The following is a 21643-nucleotide window of genomic DNA, read 5'->3' as shown; positions in this document are numbered from 1 at the left end:
GGATCCAAGCCAGAGAGCTGTGTGAGCCTCACACACAGCCCACCCTACAATTTTTAGCATCTTTTGAACTTGTTTTTATTCCTTATATAGCGCCAATAAACGTGTTTTGGGGTAAAACCTTCTTTGGACGGGCATGTTCACTGATTCTGTGGGTGGGCTGCCTAGTTCAGATGTCTAGTGGGTAGTCCCAACGCCTTAAGACTGGGCACACATGCAGAAAACGCCACCATGTCTACAGATGTGTACACATAAGGGGACTCATCACATCATGACAGGTAAAGAACGGAAAAGAGCCCAATCTCTAGAGACAACTGAATTATATTTAATTGCAATTAACACACAAGGATTAGGATGTGGAAATCCGCACCAGAGAGATGGCTCAGCATATAAGGGTGCTGCTTCCTACCCTGATGTCCTGAGTCTATCTGATCACAAAAACCCACATAGGAGGAGAGAACAGACTCCCAAAAGCTGTCACTGACCGCCACACACGCACAGGCACACCCTCACACAAACACATAAAATGTAGAAAATTATTTTTAAGATGTGAAGGCTTACTGACAGGGATGCTTCATTTATTTAAAGCAAGAGAGACAAGCTGGAGAGACGGCAGCTCAGGACTGTCTGCAACTCCAGTTCCAGAAGATCTGTGTGCTACAGGCCCGAGTGAGATGCACACGCAGACACACGGACAAACATTCACACGCAGACAACCAATAAAGGAGGCCATTTTGATTCAGAATTGTGCATATATAAGTAGGAAATATCCAAAGTCCAAGGCTATGCTCCAAAAATATGAGCGTAGTGTTCATGCTGGAGTCAAGGAAGCAGATGGCTTCCCTTTGCTTTCCTATACTGTCTCCACCACCACCAACCTTTTACCTGTACGAATGAGGTTGGTCGTTTCTTCGTGTCAGCTTTTAGCTCAGGGCTGACAGACCCCATCCTTCTAGACCATACCCTTGTCCATTAATCTCAACGTTCGCTCCCTCTGGGCCACGATAACGCTCGATGCTAACGTGAAGCCCTACGTCAGGATGCTCACGAACGCCCCCTGTTCTCCATTTTTTACACTTAACAAACCATGATCGAGGGATTCACTACAGTACAGCGGACAGAAAATAAATAAAGCCTTTCGTGTGGATGTCAGCATACACACAGACATGAAGGAGTCCTGGCCACCTGGCTCCTTCCTTGCCTCTCACAGGGGTACAAGGCGAAGACTACTACTGTCGTCTGCAACTCTCTATGCCGAGGCAGAGCTAAGAAAGACACACGCGTTCCATCTGGTGTTTATTTGGTGGTTTTGATTTGCAGTGTTGAGTGACCATCACTAGCAGGCCTGCAATTCTTCATAGTCTGCTCCATTATGGGATACACAAGTTCAGCTCAGTCAGTGTAAAAGAAATCACAGCACTTCTCAGTGTAGTGTGCAAGAGGAGGGAAGTCTTTGCCCTCTCCTTAGAAATAAATATTGAGTAACCATAAAAATGTTCAGTCATCCTTCAGTGGTCCAGGGAGGAGCAGCAGGTACGGCCCCGCACAGCGTGTCAGAGTTCCTCTTTGAAATATCCCAGCTTTGCCAACGACATCTCCTTTCTCAACTGCATAACTTCCCAAAACATCTGATCGACTGCACAAACAGAGAAGAGACATGTACATCATAACGTGTCATCTAATTACTGCTCAAGTTTCAGTGAAAATGTATAATTAGCTGAAATGCAAAACTGGGCATTTCTGATGGTGCACCTAATGCCTAACACCAAGGAGTTCTCAGGGGCGCCTCAGGCTCTGTGGGCACCCCAGCCTTACCAGTCATTAACGACAGTCATTAGTGTTGCCATGATAAATGCAGAGCAATGTAGACACGTGCATGTCTGGAGTAAGTGCTAATTCTGTTCCCGCCATGAGCACTGAATGCTCAGGTCTCTAAGGGTGCACTGTGCAGCACGTGAATGCCTGCACTCTTCAGCTCTCCTGTCCTTTTGTTCTCCCAGAACACTGAACATTCAGGAACGTTCCTTGTAATGATAAAAGAAAGTTTTATGTATGTCCACCTGTGCTGACATGTCCATGCTAGAAGTTTTGTATCTTGAAGCATTTAGGGTTTAGGGTTAAGGTGGCCCAGCTATAGAACAAAAGCTGAAAAACTGTGCCTCGATTTTATCAGACCTCAATTCTTTAACACAGGCTCAGATAATGAGTAAGTTTTAAAAATAAAAATTTAGCTTTATGCAGTGTCCCTCTGCTCCCCCACCCCCCACCCCCTACTCCTCGCAAAACACACACACACACACACACACACACACACACACGCACGCACGCACACACACACACACACACACACACACGGTAGGTGCTGTGTACTAGATACATGAAGTGGGAAAGGGACAGAGACCAGTAGGAATGTCACATCTGTCACTCAAGCAAGATACTTTCTTCCTATTTTCATAAAGTCAGTTGTTTTCAGACTTCCCACCAATCTTATAACAAGGAAAAAAAACTGTATCATATTATCTATCGATAATCAACCATTAAATGATGTTTTTATTAAAATTATAAAAACCATTACACACTCACAGGCTACTTTTGTTTCACAACCTTTAAGCTCCAATACTGGAGATAAGTTCCAAGCCTTCTCTGTATATTAAAATTAATTATATGCAATTCTAAACAAATATGGCACAGTTCAATATCCCAGGGCCATATAGGCTGAACTGAGTCTGCCAGTTGAATTTTTCCACAAACTTTTCAATAGCATATGTGATGGAAAAGAAGTAGCTTCTACTAGTCTTTCGGTTCAGAAACATTTCAACATCTATAAAAATGTACAAGAGACATGCTCTCCCCATGTCTGCTGTCGGCTCTGGAACACTCCCGTGTGCACAGTGAGCGCTGCTCTGAGGCTGGGTTATAAGCCCACCTGCAGCCCGCAGGGTTGATGCTAACGCCACCACAGTGGCGAGCGCCCTTCTGCTGAATCAAACAAGGTGACCCTTGCTCTACTTGGGACCACCACATCCTCGCCTTAGGAAGTCGGACAAGAGAGCAGGAAACACAGGACACCTGCAGTCAGCCCCTTCACTCTCCCATCAATGAAAGTCAGTGTGAGCCCGTCCCTCGGGGCGCTCGTCCCTCAGGGCGCTCATCGTCACATCCACAGACTCCCCACTCCTGGCCACTGAACCTCCTGCGAGCTAATGAAGCAATCGGGTACCGATCCACACCCATCCTGACGTTTTTTTTCCTGAGACAGGATGCCATTAGTTTGCTTGTGCTGCCCTTGAACTCATCCTAAAGCTCTCTCTGGCCTTGGATGTGGTGTCCTCCTGTCTCAGCACCGAGCCCCCTGTGCCCATAGCTGTCACTCAATCTCTCAAAGGTGACTATAGTAGGCCTCAACAGGCAGGATCTATCACACATCCCTTGCAAGGTAAACCACTTCTACTTGAACCTCAGGAGCAAAATGGGAGATGACTCGGTCCTTTGTGGGTGAGGTATTTGTTCTACATTATCCATACATTTTTAGGTGTGGTCAGGAAGTTTAATGGAATTGCAGGACTGTTGTGAATAGCCCAGGGCTTGTATTTTGATGCTAATTCCACTCCTCAGAGGGGCTGCAGCTGAGGAGCTGCCTTGTGAACCTTCTCCCCACCTTAACTTATCAAATAAAGGCTTGAGCCAATGATTGGGCAGGAGGAAGGGGGAGGAGCTGAGAGTCTAGGAGAGGAGTGACAATGGGGGGGAGGGACAGAAAAGGGAGGAGCTTGGGGAAATGAACGGAGAGGGGGCAGAGGGAGAAACCACAAGTTCTATGGGATAATATAGATGGAAATAGAGTAGTGTCGTGAAAGATCTGCCCAATCTAGGCTTGTAGCTTGTTTTATTAACTGATTAAGTTGAGATTTCTTTTAGCGGGGATTTGGGTTGGAAACAAAGTAACAACACAGCACCAGCAGCTCTCCCCCATTGCTCTGCCTGGCTGACCATAATGTAAGTATCTGCAATGAGGTAAGAACACTCACCGTCCTGCTGCTTCACAAGTCCCTGCTGAATGTACCGAATGTATGTAAAAAAGTTACATACAGAAGTGATCTAGGCCAAAAGAGAGAGGCGTCATAACCAGTCATTCCCACAGTGAAGCAAACATTACTAAACGCCACAGTCATGTCACTTACCCTGTATCTGCAAAACGGAGAAATATAGTAATAGCTGCTGGAGTCCCCTAGCTTAATCCTGTGCTTACAGGACTTACTCTGGCCAGTGAGAGCACATTTTCTGTAAAACAACAAATTTCAGTTTTGTTTTATAAGTGAAAGCATCTGCCCTACTTTCTTTACAAGTAGTTTTTTCATTACGATAGGAACTATCGAGGACCCTAACATGTGATAGGCCTGCCCTGGAGGCCAGGCCACCGTGACAAGCAGGACAGAGCCCTGCCCCTGTGTGATGCGACCCACGGCATGAGCTGACCACTGTAGCACTGAGCACCCTTCTAGAACAGATGATGGAGAGCAGGCAGCTGCACACAGCACTCACTTGAAACCTAACCTCATATTCGGCAAAACCAGAACGGGGAAGTGGGAAGGGGTGGGAGGGAGGACAGGGGAAGAGAAGGGGGCTTACGGGACTTTCGGGGAGTGGGGGGCTAGAAAAGGGGAAATCATTTGAAATGTAAATAAATTATATCGAATAAAAAAAATTTAAAAAAAGAATTTAGAGATGTAGATTGCTAATAAAGTTAGGTTAAGATGTTTTTGTTACTGGCCTTGACGTGGAAAATCTTGGGAAACAATTTAAAGTTCAGAGATACACTTCTGATAATTGATGGAGGGATGTGTTTAAGGTCGGGGAACAAGAACAATGGCAGCCCAACTAGTACGAGATGACACGCCTCTCTTGCTGAAGCTGGGCTGGTGGTGGATCAGCCCTCAACTTCCTGATATGATTTAATAAAAAATGTTAATATAAAAAAAAAAGAAAAGAAAAGAAACCTAACCTCAGCTCCCTGGCTGAGGAGGCCAATCAGGATCAGTCACGTCTTATAAGCACTGCGAACTAACGGAACAGCAGCCAAGCCGAGAATGTGTGGTTGGCAGCGTTAGCTGCATTTGGTGTGGGATGTAAGAAGTATGAAGAAACACGCTGCCCTTTAAGCACAAAACCTTGTGTAAGGAGGCCAGCTCACACCATCCTGTCTGTCTGTCTGTCTGTCTGTCTGTCGGTCGGTGTTCTGGCTGGACAAGGCTATACATTTCTGGAGGGTAGATACTGTGTCTTATTTATCTTTAAAGCCTGGCCCCAGGCAGCCACCCGCTGGCTGCTAAATAACTGAGGAGCCGCCACCTGTGGCCGCACCCACACCGCTCCGAGAGGGAGGCCCCCCCCCCCCCTGCTCCGAGAGGGAGGCCCGTGTGTTTAGCAGGCTGGACTGGCAGCAGCCCAGAGTCAGCTGGGAACCTGGACAGACACAACTACCCCTCTTTATTAAGGCAAAATTAGCATAGCTCTCAGGAAAGAAAGTGGCCAATAGCATTTGACATGCCATTACAAATTACATGACGAAGAAAAACAATATATATAAGGTACATTAGATGTCAGTTATACCCTACGAGACACATTACACAGGTGTGCCTCCTCTAAGAGTTCAAGTACACAATGGTTATTTGGAACAAGGTCATTTTAACTTAGAGGTCATTGCCAACTACAAATGTCTCTAAAAGACAGTCTATCTTTTAGTTCTTTTCAAAGAGACTTTACCTTATTGCTTACACACACGCACACACGCACGCACGCACACACGCACTCGTGAATTGCTTTGATCTGTGACAATATTTAAAAGTACTAACTACCAGCTTGGGAAGGATCAGAAATCAGTAAATTTAAGATTCAACTGCTAGAAGTCCTTGCAGTGTGCTAAAGCATAATTTATTCAGAAGAAAAACGCTCCCTTCAACTGAAACAAAGTTACAGCTACTCTTCTGGAAAATATGTTAGTTCTTTTACCATCTTGTCTCATTGTGAAAGGATTTTGCTAATGAGGACCCAGGTACTAATTTTTAGATTAATAAAACACACCCTTCACAGCACTGGCTCTGGTTCCCTTTCTCTGTGTGCGTGCTGTGTGCACATGTTTCGTCATGCCCACTAAGAGCGTCTCTTCAACTGCGTAAGAACATGTTTTTCTTCACTGCGCCCACGGCCCTGGGCTTACTGCTCGTCCGTCTGATGCTAACACACAACAAGCTGCTTCTGCGGGATCTCCTCACAGGCCAGCCTCAGATCCCGGCCTCTGGCTCACCTTGTCACTCACGTACAGCAGCACAGACACCCAGGCCCACAGCTGCCTCCACAAGCCAGAACCTTTTCTAACTTCCAACCAACTGAGGGGACCATCACCGCTAAACTCTTCCTTCTTCCACCCCATCTACTCCTGTCTTTCATCTGTCACACCTCTCTCTTCTCCTCCGTCTTCCCGATCCTCTGAACATACTCTCCCTGTTCCAATTTATCCAATTCTACCCACACCCCAAACCCTAGGCAAACCTCCCCCCCTCCAGGGCTCCCCAGTCCCAGCTAGAATGACCTTGTCTTTCTCTAACGCTCCCAGGACTTGCCCTTTGCTTAATCATTTCTGAACCCCAGTTCCCAGGAGCCTCGGGAGGACTTCACAGTTTGCTTAAAGATAGCTCACTGGCTGCAGTGTGTAACAGCCTGAGTCCAATTCCTGGAACCCACACTGGGAGAGAAAGCAACTCCCACAAGTTATACTGCGATTTCCACATGCACACTGTGACTCTGCCACACTAACAGAAAATAAAGTGTAAAAGAAAGACACAAAGGAAGAAAAGAAGAAAAAGACAAAAATCTCACTTCCGTTTTACCAAACGTCTTCCCTCCCTCCTGACCTTGCACAAAAGCACTGGGTGTAAGTTGCTCTCTAAATCCATCCTTCCTGATTCACTTTTTAAAACCCTGAAAGCGCACACTGCTGTCTGCGCCACGCAGAGTGCGCTCTCATATGTGTAGTATGGGACTGACATAGTGTGAGCACACAGATCCCACAGTAAACACGGCCCAGGCATTCAGATTTCAAACACTGCCTTCCTTATATCAACTTTCATTTGAGGGGCTGCAGGGCTAAAAGGGAAATACTTCGGTGTTTGTACAGTTTACTTCTATAAACCCCTCTAGTCCAGGCTGCTATAGCACCCCTATAGGGTGTCGTCGAGGTACTGAACGCCAGCTCCAACTCTGGCTGGATGTGTAGCTCACGGACGAACGTGACCAGCCACTTCACCCCAGCAGTCCCATAACCAACACTCTCCAAGCATCCTGAGAATGTTGTGTACCGACAGACACATGGGACACCTTCTCTACAGACCCTTGGTGCACAGCATCTCAAGAGCCCTGCTGGGAGCCAGCGGCTGGCCTCTCCGAGCTCAGCCGGGCCGTCCTATCTCATATTAGCCCGCTCTGCAAATGCTTTCCCTGTTATTTTTGAAACAGAAACTAAAACATAATTGTACGCAGCTTGGGGTAAAATTTCAGAGGTTTTAGCCTTTCCCCTTATAGCAATGGACAGGACAAGGCTGCCCTGCTCTGAGAACAGGGTAGTTCTTCCTTTGACAGCCTGTACTTTCCAAACACCTGGCACATGTGGAAGACAGAACTACTGCCAATTTCAGAGTCTTTTAAAGAAATAATATGGAAGGTGAGGACTAATTTTTTTTTAATTTTTCTTTTTAAAATTATGTATATGTATCCAGGTTTGTGTGTGTGTGTGTGTGTGTGTGTGTGTGTGAGTGTGAGTTTGTGTGTGGGGGGGTGCATGTACGCGTGGGGGGGGGGGTGTTCCTGTGAAGCGAGTGAAGGCCAGAGGCACCTGACCTGACTTACAGGTGCTTGCCTAGTTGGCTGATGTGGGTGCTAGGAGTTGAACTTGGGTTCTTGAAAGAGTGTCAAGTGCTGTTAACCACTGAGCTATCCCTCCAGCTCCTGTGTCCTGTTTTCATACAGAGTTCTGTCATTACCTTCTCAACCTAGTTTTGATGGCAATCCTCACACCAAAGTATTTTACCCAGATAGCAAGTGTACATAAATAACTCATTAAATAACTCATTCTCTCTCTACTTCTCCTCCCTCCCTCTTTCCCCCTCCCTCCCTCTTTTCCCCTCCCTCCCTCCCTCTTTCCCCCTCCCTCCCTCTTTCCCCCTCCCTCCCTCTTCCCCCCAACAACCCACCAAGGGTCACTACTGTCTCTAACTTCAGTTGGCCTGTATCCCGAGCATGTACATATTTGGTAATTAAGAGATCTCCAGGGCTCGCTCTCTCTCTCTCTCTCTCTCTCTCTCTCTCTCTCTCTCTCTCTCTCTCTCTCTCTCTCTCGCAGCCCGCATCCACCTCTCCTTGGCTATTCCTCTCTCCACAGCCACGCTGATATCTAAGGATGTTCTACAATTCTCTAAATAAACCACACACCTTTCTCTACCTAACAGACCGCAGCTTTTTCTTCCGGGAAAAATAAGCTTCACTTTGAAACACAGGGTTAAAGACAAACGCCACGTGGGCGAAGAAAACACCCGAGGAGAAATGTGATCACACTTAAACCACAGACATGAACAGCACAGCAGCACAGCATGGAGGCTTTGAAGAACACGTTCTTCCCACAAGGCACAGTGTGGACACCTACTTTGGCCCTCCGCACTCGACAGCGGACGCCTTCACGAAGCGGACGGGCTGCAGGCCCACTGGCTCGATGCTTAGAGTGTTGTTCTCCACGGCCTCCAGGACAGCCGAGGCCAGCTGAAAACAAGACAGGGTCAAACGTCAGCAGAGAAAGAGCAACACAACATACTGGGTAATCTTCCAAGCTGGGCTTCCCTGAGGTTCACTAACTCGGCTGCAGCCATTGCAAAGAGAAGGACGGAAACCACAAATCCCAACCTTGAGTTAGCCTTACGCAGCAGTGATAGGCAACTCAGTCACAGTGCCAAGAATGTTTCGTATTAAGCAGCAGAGGATAGTTACTATTCCAGACTCTGTCCATTCCTTACGCATGGTTACACATGAACTATAAAGCCACTTCAAAACTAATTTAATATCCTAATGTTTCATCTTCTAAATCTATACAATAAACACTTGTCATTTATGATAGCAATATATAGTAATTTCAGCTACATATTTTCTTAACTTATGTCTTACAGGCACAAAGCTCTCCAGGATGAGATATGGAGTGTCCTCTGATGGCGGCCAGTGAGGAGGTCAGGGTTCAGTCTACTGAGATTACCAGCACCAGGGAACGGTCCTCAACGCACAGTCCACACTCGGGTCAGCACCACACTGTTCACCCACAGTCCTTACAAGGACGATTCGCTCAGTCCTCTAAAGAGTCATGTAAGATTCTGAGGACTCAGTTCCTTAAACAGTAGCTAGCAGGCTATTGGGAGACAAACCTCTCACATAAGATCAAGCTGACACTATGACTTGACAGTTGTTGCCGACTGACTGACACCTGGCCCTTTCAATGTGCTTCAGTCTGCTGCTCCATTCTTCCTCCGACCACCTCCGCCCTGGGCCGTGGTGACAGTGACAGTGTTTCTGTTTCATTTAAAAGCAGTTTGGTGTTCTGGTTTAGGGTCTATGCTGGCCGGGATCAAACAGGGCCTTAAAGGTTAGTGGAGGACTCTGCCCTGAGCTGACTCTGGCAAACAGCTTTAACAGGGTGGATAGAGAACTTGGCTGAGACGGAAAACTGAATCTGGTCTGCGAATCAACAACAAACCCTCCTCCCACACATATCTACATGGCACACTAATACAACGAGGAAAGCTGTTCAGGAGCCATAATCATGGTTCTAATGGGAAAATGTTAAAATTGACATTTTATAGTAATGTAGGACATTAAAATATAAAACATGGTGGTAGAAAGTACAATAGATTCCAATGCATTCCTATTAAAATGAAAAATATTACCTCACTTTTTGCGAATGTTAAACATGGAAAGATATCCTCCTGATAGATTTTGTCTAGGAAAGGGCATGTTCTGTCCATCGTGGGCTCATCCTTCCAAGATCTGAACTCATTATACAGAGATAAATCGGCCTAACAAACCAAAGCAAACACAAAACAACTTTAAAAAGGGGGAAAAAACACTTAATAAAACCAAACTAAATTAAACATTATTAAAAGGGAAAGTTCTTCATTTAAAATAATAAAAGTTCAGCTGTCCCGTGTGTAATCCACGACAGCAATCTTTCTCTAGGAAACGACTGCGGGGCCTTCTGGGTGTGTCGCCTACGGTTTGCGGACATGCTACCTGCCCTCACGGCTCTCTGCACACGGCCGCTACGCTTCTCATCTGAGGTAGGGTCTCGCTCCATACCGAGCTCACCTGGAACTCACCGTGTGAGCGGGCTGCCCCTCGCTAGGCCCCTGCCTCTGCCGGACTGCTACATCCAGCAGCACTTGGCCTCTCTGACCAGTGTCTTCTGACAATCACCAATCTGGAGCCTCATTGACAGAAGAACGAGAATAAAGTGAGTGTAACCTGGGAAACCTAGTGTGCGGTAAGAATGAGAGGGGCCGTTCTTAACTAGAGAGGGTCCCTTAAGGATGGCTAAAACATCCCTTAGTGTAAGCGACAGGACAAAAAGCGGCAGATGCAGCCACTACGCGAGCACCTGACCTACTCCCTGAATTAGCACTACTCACTTAGCTCCTGGTCGGGCCTCCACTTGGTCCTCCCCTTTCTCTTCTCCATCTGAGTCTGACCAAAGCCTTCTTCCCCGCAGGCCCTCAGATCCCTGCAGCCTACCTGCGGGCTCAGGAGCACCTGCTGCACGTGAAGCAGCGTCTACACCGCCCCACTAGGCGGCAGAACTAGCCGCGCTCCTCCCTGCAGCACTCAGCCACACTGGCTGCGGGGCTCGACCCCCACGGATGGGCTATGAGCCTGGGTCTCTGCATCCAGAGGTGTGGATGTCCCCCCAAGAAAACAAAGGCCTGCTGCACCCAGGCTCCCTACAGACTTCAAGGTGAACAATGACAATCTGTTTCTCATGCCCGCTCATCAATTTCTTGAGTCAAAGCTAAAGGCAAGAGGACAAAATATATCAAGGAGAAAGAGTACTTAAGTTTTTCAAATTTTCTTGCTTAGTTCATCAAGAAAATAGAAATAAGCCCCAGGGCAGGAGTGGGGATAATGGAGGGAGGCTTGGAGCTTAGGGGCAGAGGCTCACCTCTCAAAAGCCGACTCTTTCAGGGACCTGCCTGCGGGTTGTACCAGGCAGGTACGATGACCCCCCCCCCAAGTTTATCAATAAAACCAGGACTTAGAAAAATAGCTTCCCAAAGTCACACAGTGCGCCAGCCGGTTGTTATGTCAGCTTCACACAGCTAGAGGCATCTGAGAGGAGGAATCTCGATAGAGATCACACCTCCTCAAGGCATGCTCTTAATTAGTGGCCAGGGTTCTAGGAGGAGGAGGAGGCAGAGCAGGCCAGTGAGCAGCACCCCACGGCCTCTGCATCAGCTCCCGCCCCCAGGTCCCTGCCCTGCTGGAGTATCTGTCCTGCTGGAGTATCTGTCCTGCTGGAGTATCTGTCCTGGTGTCTTTTGAACAATCAACAGTGGGGTGGAGACATAAGCAAACCAAACCCCTTTCCCCAGCCTGCTTTTGGTCACGGTGTCTCTTCTCAGCAGTGCTAACCCTAAGACACACTGCTAAGTCCAAAGTCAAGCTCAACTTTTTAGATTCCCAAAGCCCTGCACGAGTACACATCTGCACGGGTATTAAAAGCGTTCAGTTTTTTAAAGAAACGCACACTCCATTTCATTTCAGAGTCTTATACGGTGTCCCAGGGCATAATTCAGTCACCATTTCTTGATCTGTATAAAACTTCCGGGCATTGTCACACAGCACCAGGGTAAAGTGTGGCAGAATACAAAAGCTGGAACATGGCATCTATTTTATACATTTCAAAGAGGAGAGAAGCTCCTTAAATACTGAGACGCCATCTAAAAAGTTTTACTATAAGCAACAGGAGAAAATGCATTACACTTAACTGAAAAATTACAATAAATGCTAAACTTTTTTTAAAAAAGTACACTTATTTAAAGTTACAAAATTCAGAATTAAAGTAGTGACTAGTGAAATATATTAGATATTTAACAAAAACAAATATGAATTTTAAATTTTGTTACATTCAGACTTGGATGAGAAGTAAACTTTTCAGTTACTGTATTCTTATTAATAGCTGAGCAAATGTAATTCGGTTACAATGGTTACCCTTGGCTATCCGATGTAGCGATTCCTGGCTTCTACACACACAGGAACTGGAGGACCCCACACAGCCACTCCAGCACGAACTGGCTTCAACTCCACAGTGGGTGAAGCTGCAGGAGCCCTGGCCAGTCCCCTACAGATGCCTCCACACAATGCTAAAACCAACACTGAGTAACAGTTCCATAACTCTTACTCTAAACATCCCGATAAGCAGTATCTTTATGTTTTCTAAAATGCAAGGCTTCGATTATTTTTGGGTTCTGTTTGTTTTCTTAATTATCTGACTCAACTATAGAACTTTCTTTGCTTCTCTCAGATTTCAAATAAAAAGAACTACTAGTGATCTTCAAGAAAATCGCCATATCTTCACATTTCTTATATTCGTATTTTAGTACAGCACTAACAGAACGCCGTGACTAGTGGGGACCCGAGGCACCCACTTTCCTTTACACGACACATGCCACTTTGTTCCCTAGATGGAAACTTGAAATGCAGAGAGTCCCCGGGCCTGCGGCAGGCGGAGGCCAAGGGCGGGAGGAGGAGCAGGGGCCCAGTCCGCTCTGCGGGCGTCACCTCTTTGCAGTCCTTGACGATTGGCTGGATCACACTGAAGTCCTGGTGGCTTCCAGCCATGGCGCTGCTTGTGCTTTTGTTCCTCGTGTGCCCCCTTTTAAAGGGGGTCTTAGCAGCCGCCAGAGGAGGCTCCTGAGGTGATGTTGGAGAACTGGACAGTACGAGTGTCTTCAGCGCGGCCACCTCAGCCTGCAGTACATCAATCTTGAAAAGAAAGCAGCATCGTCACGCCCACAGCGTGCTTTATGGCACAGGTGGCCAATGCTAGCCATTTGGAGAAAACGCGTTCAAGAACAGAAAATAAGTCTAATCTGTTATTTTTCTTTGACGCAATGAAGGGAAAGCAATCCAAGTTTTTTGGGTTTCCATATGGCTTAGATTCAACTGCCAATAATGCCAAAAGGAAATTTTTAAATGGTCAAAAATTCCTAATATTGGTGTGAATTTTCAAAATATTAAAATGTATCAGCTTATGATTACCTTCACTTCACTCCTAAAATAATAAAATCTACTTAGGTGTCTTTCCCCCAACCCCCAGTGAATTAAGAAAATACTAACTTTCAGAAATGACTCCAACATTCTTCTCTGTGATTTCCAGCCAGCTGTGACACGCTGCACACACTGCACACAGGCCTCCTCATTCCCTCCCCATCCTGTCCCCTCCCCTCCCTATCCTGTCCCCTCCCCTCCCCATCCTGTCCCCTCCCCTCCCCATCCTGCCCCCTCCCCTCCCCATCCTGCCCCCTCCCCTCCCCATCCTGCCCCCTCCCCTCCCCATCCTGTCCCCTCCCCTCCCCATCCTGCCCCCTCCCCTCCCCCATCCTGCCCCCTCCCCTCCCCCATCCTGTCCCCTCCCCTGCCGTGGTGAGGTCCCAGACTCACCTTCCCTTGCGCCTCCCTCAGCTGCTTCTCCGCAGTGGCCTGCTTGACGTTAGCCTCTCTCACCATCTTGTGAGCTTCCTGAAAAAGTCAATGTCTCAAATTTTGGAGGCAAAGTACTTTACCACACATTTCAAAGCACGTTTCAGCAGCTGCCTATGAGGGAGCAAAGACAGAGCCAAGTTTTGGCCTGAAACTAAGAACCAACAACCACTATGGGGAAAGCAGCTGCCAAACAGACGGAGGTCAGGAATGGGCCGGACACTTAGCACCTGTTAGCACTGTGGCAGCCAAGGTGGGATCCAGTCCATCCAAGGGACACTGTGTCAGGACTGTGACCCAGTAAAGGGGATGGAGGACGGCTGCAGGTCAGAGCCTACTTCTTTACGACAAGGTGTTTGTAATTAAATCATGATACATGTTATAGTCATAGGAAAAAAACACACAAAAAAAGACAAGACAGTTAACACCTCAGCAGAAACAACACCCAAGGGAGGAGCTCCGGCTTCCACAAAGCATGGATAAAATGACACGGGTGAAAACAACTGTACAGTGTGGCCTGAGGAGGAAGTCCTCTCCGCTCACGTTCCCAAGGCAACAGATAGGAGGCTGCAGGCACGCACCTGCCTTCCAGTTGGACAAGTGAATGAGGAATAAGACCCAGTTCCTAGGGTACACTCTAACAAGAGCAACAAAATCCAGGGTGATAATCCCAGACTTCAAAGTGAAAGATGAATTCTTCAAGGAAGAGAAAACATGATCTCATATTTTAAAGATTATGCTTTGGTATGAAATAATCTGTATAGATTAGAATAACTGGGAACAAAATGTGGTTTCAGAATTAATATTTGGGAATGTAAGATATCCAAAGGAGATTTGAAGATACTTAATAAACAGTCTGACAGCTCTACCAGGTCTGTGACCTGACAGGGGACAGGCTCTCCCAGAGTGTGACCTGCTGCTCACAGCTGATCATCTGCAGCAGCCTGGGTATCTCTGAACATGAGCCTCAAGCGACACTAAATGCTCACTATGAAGGTGGTAATGAGCGAGATGAACCATGGGAATTCCCCAGTCACCATACACTGCTCATCTGGCAAGGTCCTTCCGAGCTGTCAGAAGGAATGGCCCAGCACCTCCCTTCTGAAAACAGCAGTTGTTGAGATTTGCTGGATATTTCTGGAAGAAGGAGGAGCTGTCAAAAGAAGACTATTTGGCAGTTATTTCCAAAATAAGAACCCTATCTGCTCAGATGTCTCCTAAATGCGGAAGAAACTAATGCCAAACAGAACACCTGCTGAACTGGGCGGGGATGGTGTCAGACTTAAGAGTGGGTGACTGGAAGAGCCGGCCGGCGCTTCTAAAACAGCTTTGAAAGCTTCAAAGAGCTACCAGAACCGAGGCCAGGGCGAAGCCCAAGGTGAGGTGGGATATGGGTGACCTTTCGAGCTTCAAGAGGGACACTGATACATAGGTACAGCTGGTGCCCCAGAGAAGGGGCGCTGGCCTGAGGCACGAAGCAGGTGGCACAGGCCTGCCAATGACCACAGAACTGCAGGATTTATTTCTGATGCTGGGGTTAGTGTCTTTTCCCGTCCTTCTGAAGGTCAGGTGCTGTGAGCACGGTACACAGCAGGGCTCCCCAAGCTTCCTCCACAGAGACTGAGCTCTGCTAAGAAGAGTTTACAATGCTGAGAACGGCTTCTAGTACAAATGGCAGAGGTATGTTTAGGAAAGTTTCAGAAACTTAAAAAACTCTGTCCCGATCCCAAGCTAACTGTGTCAACTTTTTAAAAACATAACTTTGATAAAATTTCTTCTTTGACAACTTGCGACATGTGCCATAATGTCCTCTGGCCATTTTCGCCCACACCTGGCCTCTCTCCTCCAACCTGACAGGCTTCCCTCTCATAGTTTGACTTCTGACACCAAGTCTTCTCGGTGACCACATTATGAACTATCCATTGGGACGTGGTGGCCTCACCTGTATACAAGTATATATACTTGTATACAGGTGTGTGTATATATATACTATATATATAAAGACAATGACACATCTTCCTCAGACCAGTCGGGACCATTCGCTCATCAGGGTGGGCTATGGTCCCACTGAGTGCTCCCAGCCCGCTAGACTGGTGGCAGGCAGTCACGTGCGGGTCCCTGCAGGCTGGGCAGGGGCTAGGAGGAAAGCATTTGCAGTCCTTCTCCACAGCTTCTGGCTCTTATGTTATTTTTCCAACTCCTCTTTTTATGATTTTCTTATTTTTTTTCTTGTAGCAAATACTACAAACAGCAATTTTTCTTTTTTAAATATTTTTTTTACATTATTAATTTATTCTGTGTGTGCCGTGGCATGCCCGTAGAAATCTGAGGACAACTTTCACATGTTAGCTCTGTGTTTCTACCACATGGGTCCCAGGGATAGAACTTGGAACAGGCTTGGCCACGACGGTCCTTACCTGCTGAGCCACCTTGCTGGCCCTAAAACAGCAATTTTTAAAATTCAGACTTTTTATACATACACCCTGAGGACTGAGTAAGCAGGCCATATTATAAAATCCTGTTTTCAGCTGCATGTTTCTACGGGAACAGAAAACTATATACAGTAAAAACATGGCTCCTAAGCCTGCATCTGGGCCTCCCCTGGCATGTCAGGCCACGGTCACAAGTGGTGGACCACGCAGTGTGGAGTGAGCGTGCTACACGCTCAGATCCATGGCAGGGGTGAGTCTGTGTGATGAGACGTCCGTCCAACACTGGAGATGCGTATGTGCGTGGTTTCAGGTCCATCTCTGGCTACTGTGCACGCAGAGAGCTCCGGCTGTCCCATTTCCTGTGCCGCCCACATTCAGCCTCACAGCCCCCCGTCTATGGAGCCAGGGTATGTAGGAATCACCAACCTCTGTAAAGGGCCGAATGGCATTCTTGGATCTCAGGACCACACAGAAACAGTTCCTGTTGACATAACTCAACTTTGCTTTTTAAAGCAAAGCATACCATAGGTCATACAGGAATGAAATTTCTGTCTCAGTAAAAACAGAAGGCTGACTTTCAATTAGGACAAAACCACACCCCCCTCACCTTGCTCTTATTTTGTGGTGGTGGAAACACCTGAGGTCTACTGTTCAGTGACCGTCGGCACCTGACTCAGTCCCTGTACGCCCGGTCCTACATGCCTTACAGCGCCTGCTCTAACCAACACTCCGTCCTCCCATTCCTCAGCCCATCCACTGTGTCCATTGTATATTTTTCTGTCCTCTTCCCCATGACAATCTATACTGCCTAGAACAGTAAGATTTTCTTTAATAGATGTGTGTATGTGAGAGAGAAAGAGAGAGAGAGAGAGAGAGAGAGAGAGAGAGAGAGAGAGAGATGGGGGGACAACCGTCAGGACTGGCACTCCTCTCCCACCGGGGGCTGAACTGTCAGTCAGCCTGCACAACACGCACCTTTACCCACTGAGCCGCGCCCACCTGACTCCCCTTCTCAATAAGCTAATGCTATATCAGCACACAGCACACTTGAGCCTTATTCAGTCACAGCTGAATTTGTGTTCACATCCGGCTTGGGATTCTACCACAGCAGTGAACATGAGAAGAGGGATATCAAGAATTTTATTTCCTAGGCTGGAGAGATGGCTCGGTGCTTCAGAGCACTGACTGCTCTGTCAGAGGTCCTGAGTTCAATCCCCAGCACCCACACGGTGGCTCACAACCATCTGTAATGGGATCTGACGCCTTCTTCGGAGGTGTCTGAAGAGAGTGACGGAGTACTCACATACATAAAATAAATAAACCTTTTTGGAAAAAAAAGAATTTTATTTACTTTATATACCCCAAATGGGGGTTGAATGCTTCTAGTTTTTTGTTGTTGTTTTTGCCTGTGATTGTTTGTTTTTTAAAGACAAGGTCTCACCATGTAATCCTGGATGTCCAAGAACTCGCTTACCTTGAATCAGAGTTCTGCCCGTCTCTGCCTCCTGAGTGCCGGGATGAACGTATGTGCCAGTACACGGGCTCTACCTTAACGTTTTAAGGAGAAACCGCCACACTTTTCTCTGTCACAGCCAGACCAACAGTGCCACGCCTCCCAACACTGCGCGATTCTGAGGAGTGTTCATGTTCCACTGGGTTTGCATTTGCATTACCTGACTGGTGAAGTTACACACCTTTCATGTAGCTTCCGATGTCTGTCCATCTCTCTGTCAGGGGCCCAGGCTCCTTTTACTGCGTGGCTCATTTTGGTACTCCTTATATACGCTGCGATTATCCCCGTGCCAGGCACACTGTGCACATGCCCTCTCTGCCGCACTGCATGTCAGCTTAGGTGACTGCAGACACACTGTGCACATGCCCTCTCTGCCACACTACATGTCAGCTTAGGTGACTGCAGACACACTGTGCACATGCCCTCTCTGCCACACTGCATGTCAGCTTAGGTGACTGTAGACACACTGTGCACATGCCCTCTCTGCCGCATGACATGTCAGCTTAGGTGACTGTAGACACACTGTGCACATGCCCTCTCTGCCACACTACATGTCAGCTTAGGTGACTGCAGACACACTGTGCACATGCCCTCTCTGCCGCATGACATGTCAGCTTAGGTGACTGCAGACACACTGTGCACATGCCCTCTCTGCCACACTACATGTCAGTCTGGGTGACTGCAGACACACTGTGCACAAGTGGCTTTCTCCACTGCATTGTATGTTATTTGGGTGACTGTTTGCAGACTTTAAGTAGATGTAATTCCACTTCTCCGTCTCTCTGATGTTTCCTGAGCTCCTGGTTTCACATTAAACAACAGCAGCGACTCACCAACCCTGTCAGGCAGCTCTTCCTGAGCCAGTGGCTGTAGTTTCGGGTCCTTTGATTCAGTGTGTGGGTCTGCTTAGAGTGCAGTCATCTCCGTAGGCACGCAGGCCTTACTCTCCAGTATCGTGTTCTGAAGGGGCTGTCCCTCCTCCCACTCATCGGCCCGTCATGAACAAGCTGCGGATTGTCCATGTGCACTTATTTCCGGGCTCTACTTATTTCCCTCTTCCCAGCCACAGCGTGGTTCCGACTACCGCCGCCTCGCCGTAGACTGAGCTCAGGCAATGCCTGTATCCGGCTGCCTGGCCCTGCTCAGAGGACATTGGTTGTCCGGTTCTTTTGTCCATCCATGTGAATTAAGATTTTTTTTTCTATTTCTGCAAATAATATACTTGGGATTCTGATAGTAATTATAACAAATCTGTAGATCACTGAAATTACATTTTCTACAGAAAATAACTACAGAAATTAATTAATTCTTCTACCCATGGAATGATGTCTTCTTTAAATTCCCTTCACATCAACCTGTCACAACGTCCAGTGCGCCAACCACTGCTTTCTTTTTTTTTTTTTTTTTTTCTTTGGTTTTTTGGAAACAGGGTTTCTCTGTGTAGCCCTGACTGTCCTGGAACTCACTCTGTAGACCAGGCTGGCCTCGAACTCAGAAATCCGCCTGCCTCTGCCTCCCAGAGTGCTGGGATTATAGGCGTGCGCCACGACCGCCCGGCTTGCTTATTTCTAAGTAAATGATTGCTGTGGATGCTTCTGGGAAACCATTTATCTAATTCCCTTTTCAAATCATTTATAGTATATAAACATTGATTTGATTAATCTCAAACTTTACGAAGTTCATTTCTTAGTTCTCTTTTTACTCCTGAATCTTTTGGATTTTCTATATAAATGACAGTTGTCTGCAGACCTCATTTTACTTCCTTTTCTTGTGGAACTGTTGTGACCCCGATCCCTAGTCCTACATGAAGAAGTGTTGGGGCGGAAAGCCCTTGGCTTGTCCCAGATCACAGAGGAGATGCTTCCTGTTTACAAGGGATTAGGTATAGCTGTGTTTAATATTTGGTCCTCAGCATGTTAAATAGCATTCCTCTAATAGCTCTTTTGTTGAAGATTTATCATATTGTCTTTTGTAAGATGCTTTCTCTCCATCTACTGAGACCACCACGTTTCCGTTCCCTTTTATCATAGCTGACTCACGAACTGACCGGCTGATGCTGGATCATCCTTGCATTCTAAGGATACCCTTGGGCCATGGTGTGTGGTTTTCAGGTGTGCTTTTGGAAGCGGGTTGCTAGTATTTAATTGAAGATTTTTGCAACTTTGTGTATTAAGGTTCAATATTGGCCCATAGGTCTGCTTTCTCATGTAACTGTCACTGACATTGGTGGTACAGCAGCACTGACGTCACAGAATGCCTGCCGACGGGTGCGCTCCCTGCTGGGCACCACCCTCTGCTCCGGTTTGAGCGTCTGGGGACATTACCCTGGGTCACTGGCTGGTGACGCTCCCTTTGTCTGTGTGAGGCCATCTAGCTCCGGACTGCTCTCAGTCGGTAAGCTGGCTTTAGCAAACTTGTCATTGTCTCTTCCAACTCTCTCTGCCGTCTTCCCTCCTTATTGATAAACTGTATTTCTAGAAATGTCTCCATTTCTTCTGGAGTAGTTTATGACTAGAGTATGTTCTTCCTTAAAGGACTCTATGGCCTTTAAAAAGTCTTCAGTACAGCTCTTCTTTTATCTTTTTAAAACTTTTCTTTTTTTCCCTCAGTTTAGTAAAAGATGCTTGTTAATTTCTTTTTTTTAATCAAAACCAACTCTTACTTTTGTTGATATTTTCCCTTTTTTTCCTCTCTCTGCTCCTTTTACACTCCAGTATTTCGTTCCCCCTGCTCGCTTGGGACTCAGTTTGCTCTTTTTCAGCTTCCTCAGGGGTGGTGGCATCCAGTTGGGGGTCCTCCGATTCTGTCCTGCAGGCATTTACTGCTATGTCATTTTCTTAGGACTGCCTTTGCTGCATCTCCTATGCTGTGTTCTCAATTTGTCAACAAGTTTTTCAAATTCCCTTTTGTCTCTGTCTTTAACCCACAGTGCAGAGTGTTTTAGTAGCCACATACTTGTGTAGCTTACTGTGTTACTGTTATTTCTAATTAGATCTAACTGTGGCAGAAAGGTTTCCCAGGCCTCACTGTGGGTAAACTGCAAGAACATATCCGAGAAAAACGGAAAAGCAGTGGGGATCTTTTGCCTTTTTAGATTTATAATGAATTTTGTGATGTAACAGGAATTATCCCAGACAGTATTTCATGTACACAGGAGAAGATGGAGGATTCTTTGCCATGTGGAGCATTCTATGTAGGCGTGTCTAGGGGCATCTGGTCTGGGTCGCTCCACCCTGCCACTCTGGCTTGCTTTTCTATCTAAACAGTCACAGCTACAATCTGGGTGCTTTGAAATTGGTGCTTTGATACTTAACTGTATCATCCAATCAACTGATCCTTTTGTCATTATGTAATGACCTTATCTCTTAACAAAGTTTTGACTGAAAGTCTATTATGTACAATTCAAACACAAAGTGGCCTCCTTTTCCTCACCACTGCACAGAAATACTTCTCCACCCCTTCGCTCACAGGCTGAATCTACCCAGTATCTTTTGATTGGAGAATTTGGCTTGTTTACATTTAAAGTAACGGAAGGCTTACTCTCCCCTGTAAATCTGTGTTTTCTCTGTCCTACAGCTTCCTTGTTCCTCTTCTCTCCTTCGCTGTTGTTTGGTGCAGTATCTGTGTGTGTGCATATGTATGTGTGTGCTTGCACATGTGTACACATGCTGGCATGCTTTGATTCTTTCCTCTCCTGTGTCTATCTAATGTACATTTTAAACCTAGGTTATGAGAATTCAAACCAGATGTTCCCATGTTAGAACGCTGCTTTAGCAGTGACTTCCATCTGCCCACACTCACCACGCACTCTGTAACTGGTGTCAGAGCTCACTCTTTCCGTATTGTGTTTCCAAAACAAATGTCAGTGTTTGTAGTGCCTTTCACTACTCAAGGCATAAGTATATTTCTAACCTGTGCA

At 46.7% G+C, this 21643-nt stretch overlaps 1 protein-coding gene across 4 annotated transcripts in view; it reads right to left on the bottom strand.

Annotated features, from left to right (window-relative positions):
• Positions 1 to 1280: 1280 nt before the first annotated feature.
• Positions 1281 to 21643, bottom strand: part of Rab3ip (RAB3A interacting protein) — a 43242-nt gene continuing 22879 nt past the window's right edge. For all 4 annotated transcript variants that reach the window (XM_052165042.1, XM_052165043.1, XM_052165040.1 and 1 more), the window contains 7 exons: positions 13741 to 13818; positions 12859 to 13062; positions 9975 to 10103; positions 8693 to 8805; positions 4179 to 4278; positions 4026 to 4095; positions 1281 to 1633 (listed from right to left, as the gene is read on the bottom strand). In XM_052165042.1, coding sequence (XP_052021002.1) covers positions 1551 to 1633; positions 4026 to 4095; positions 4179 to 4278; positions 8693 to 8805; positions 9975 to 10103; positions 12859 to 13062; positions 13741 to 13818 — 777 coding nt within the window. In that variant the 3' untranslated portion in view covers positions 1281 to 1550. The remainder of the gene's footprint in view (positions 1634 to 4025; positions 4096 to 4178; positions 4279 to 8692; positions 8806 to 9974; positions 10104 to 12858; positions 13063 to 13740; positions 13819 to 21643) is intronic.

This window comes from Apodemus sylvaticus, chromosome 20 (assembly GCF_947179515.1).
Source record: "Apodemus sylvaticus chromosome 20, mApoSyl1.1, whole genome shotgun sequence".
Taxonomy (NCBI): Eukaryota; Metazoa; Chordata; class Mammalia; order Rodentia; family Muridae; genus Apodemus; species Apodemus sylvaticus.
This window is presented reverse-complemented; position numbering and strand designations above follow the sequence as displayed.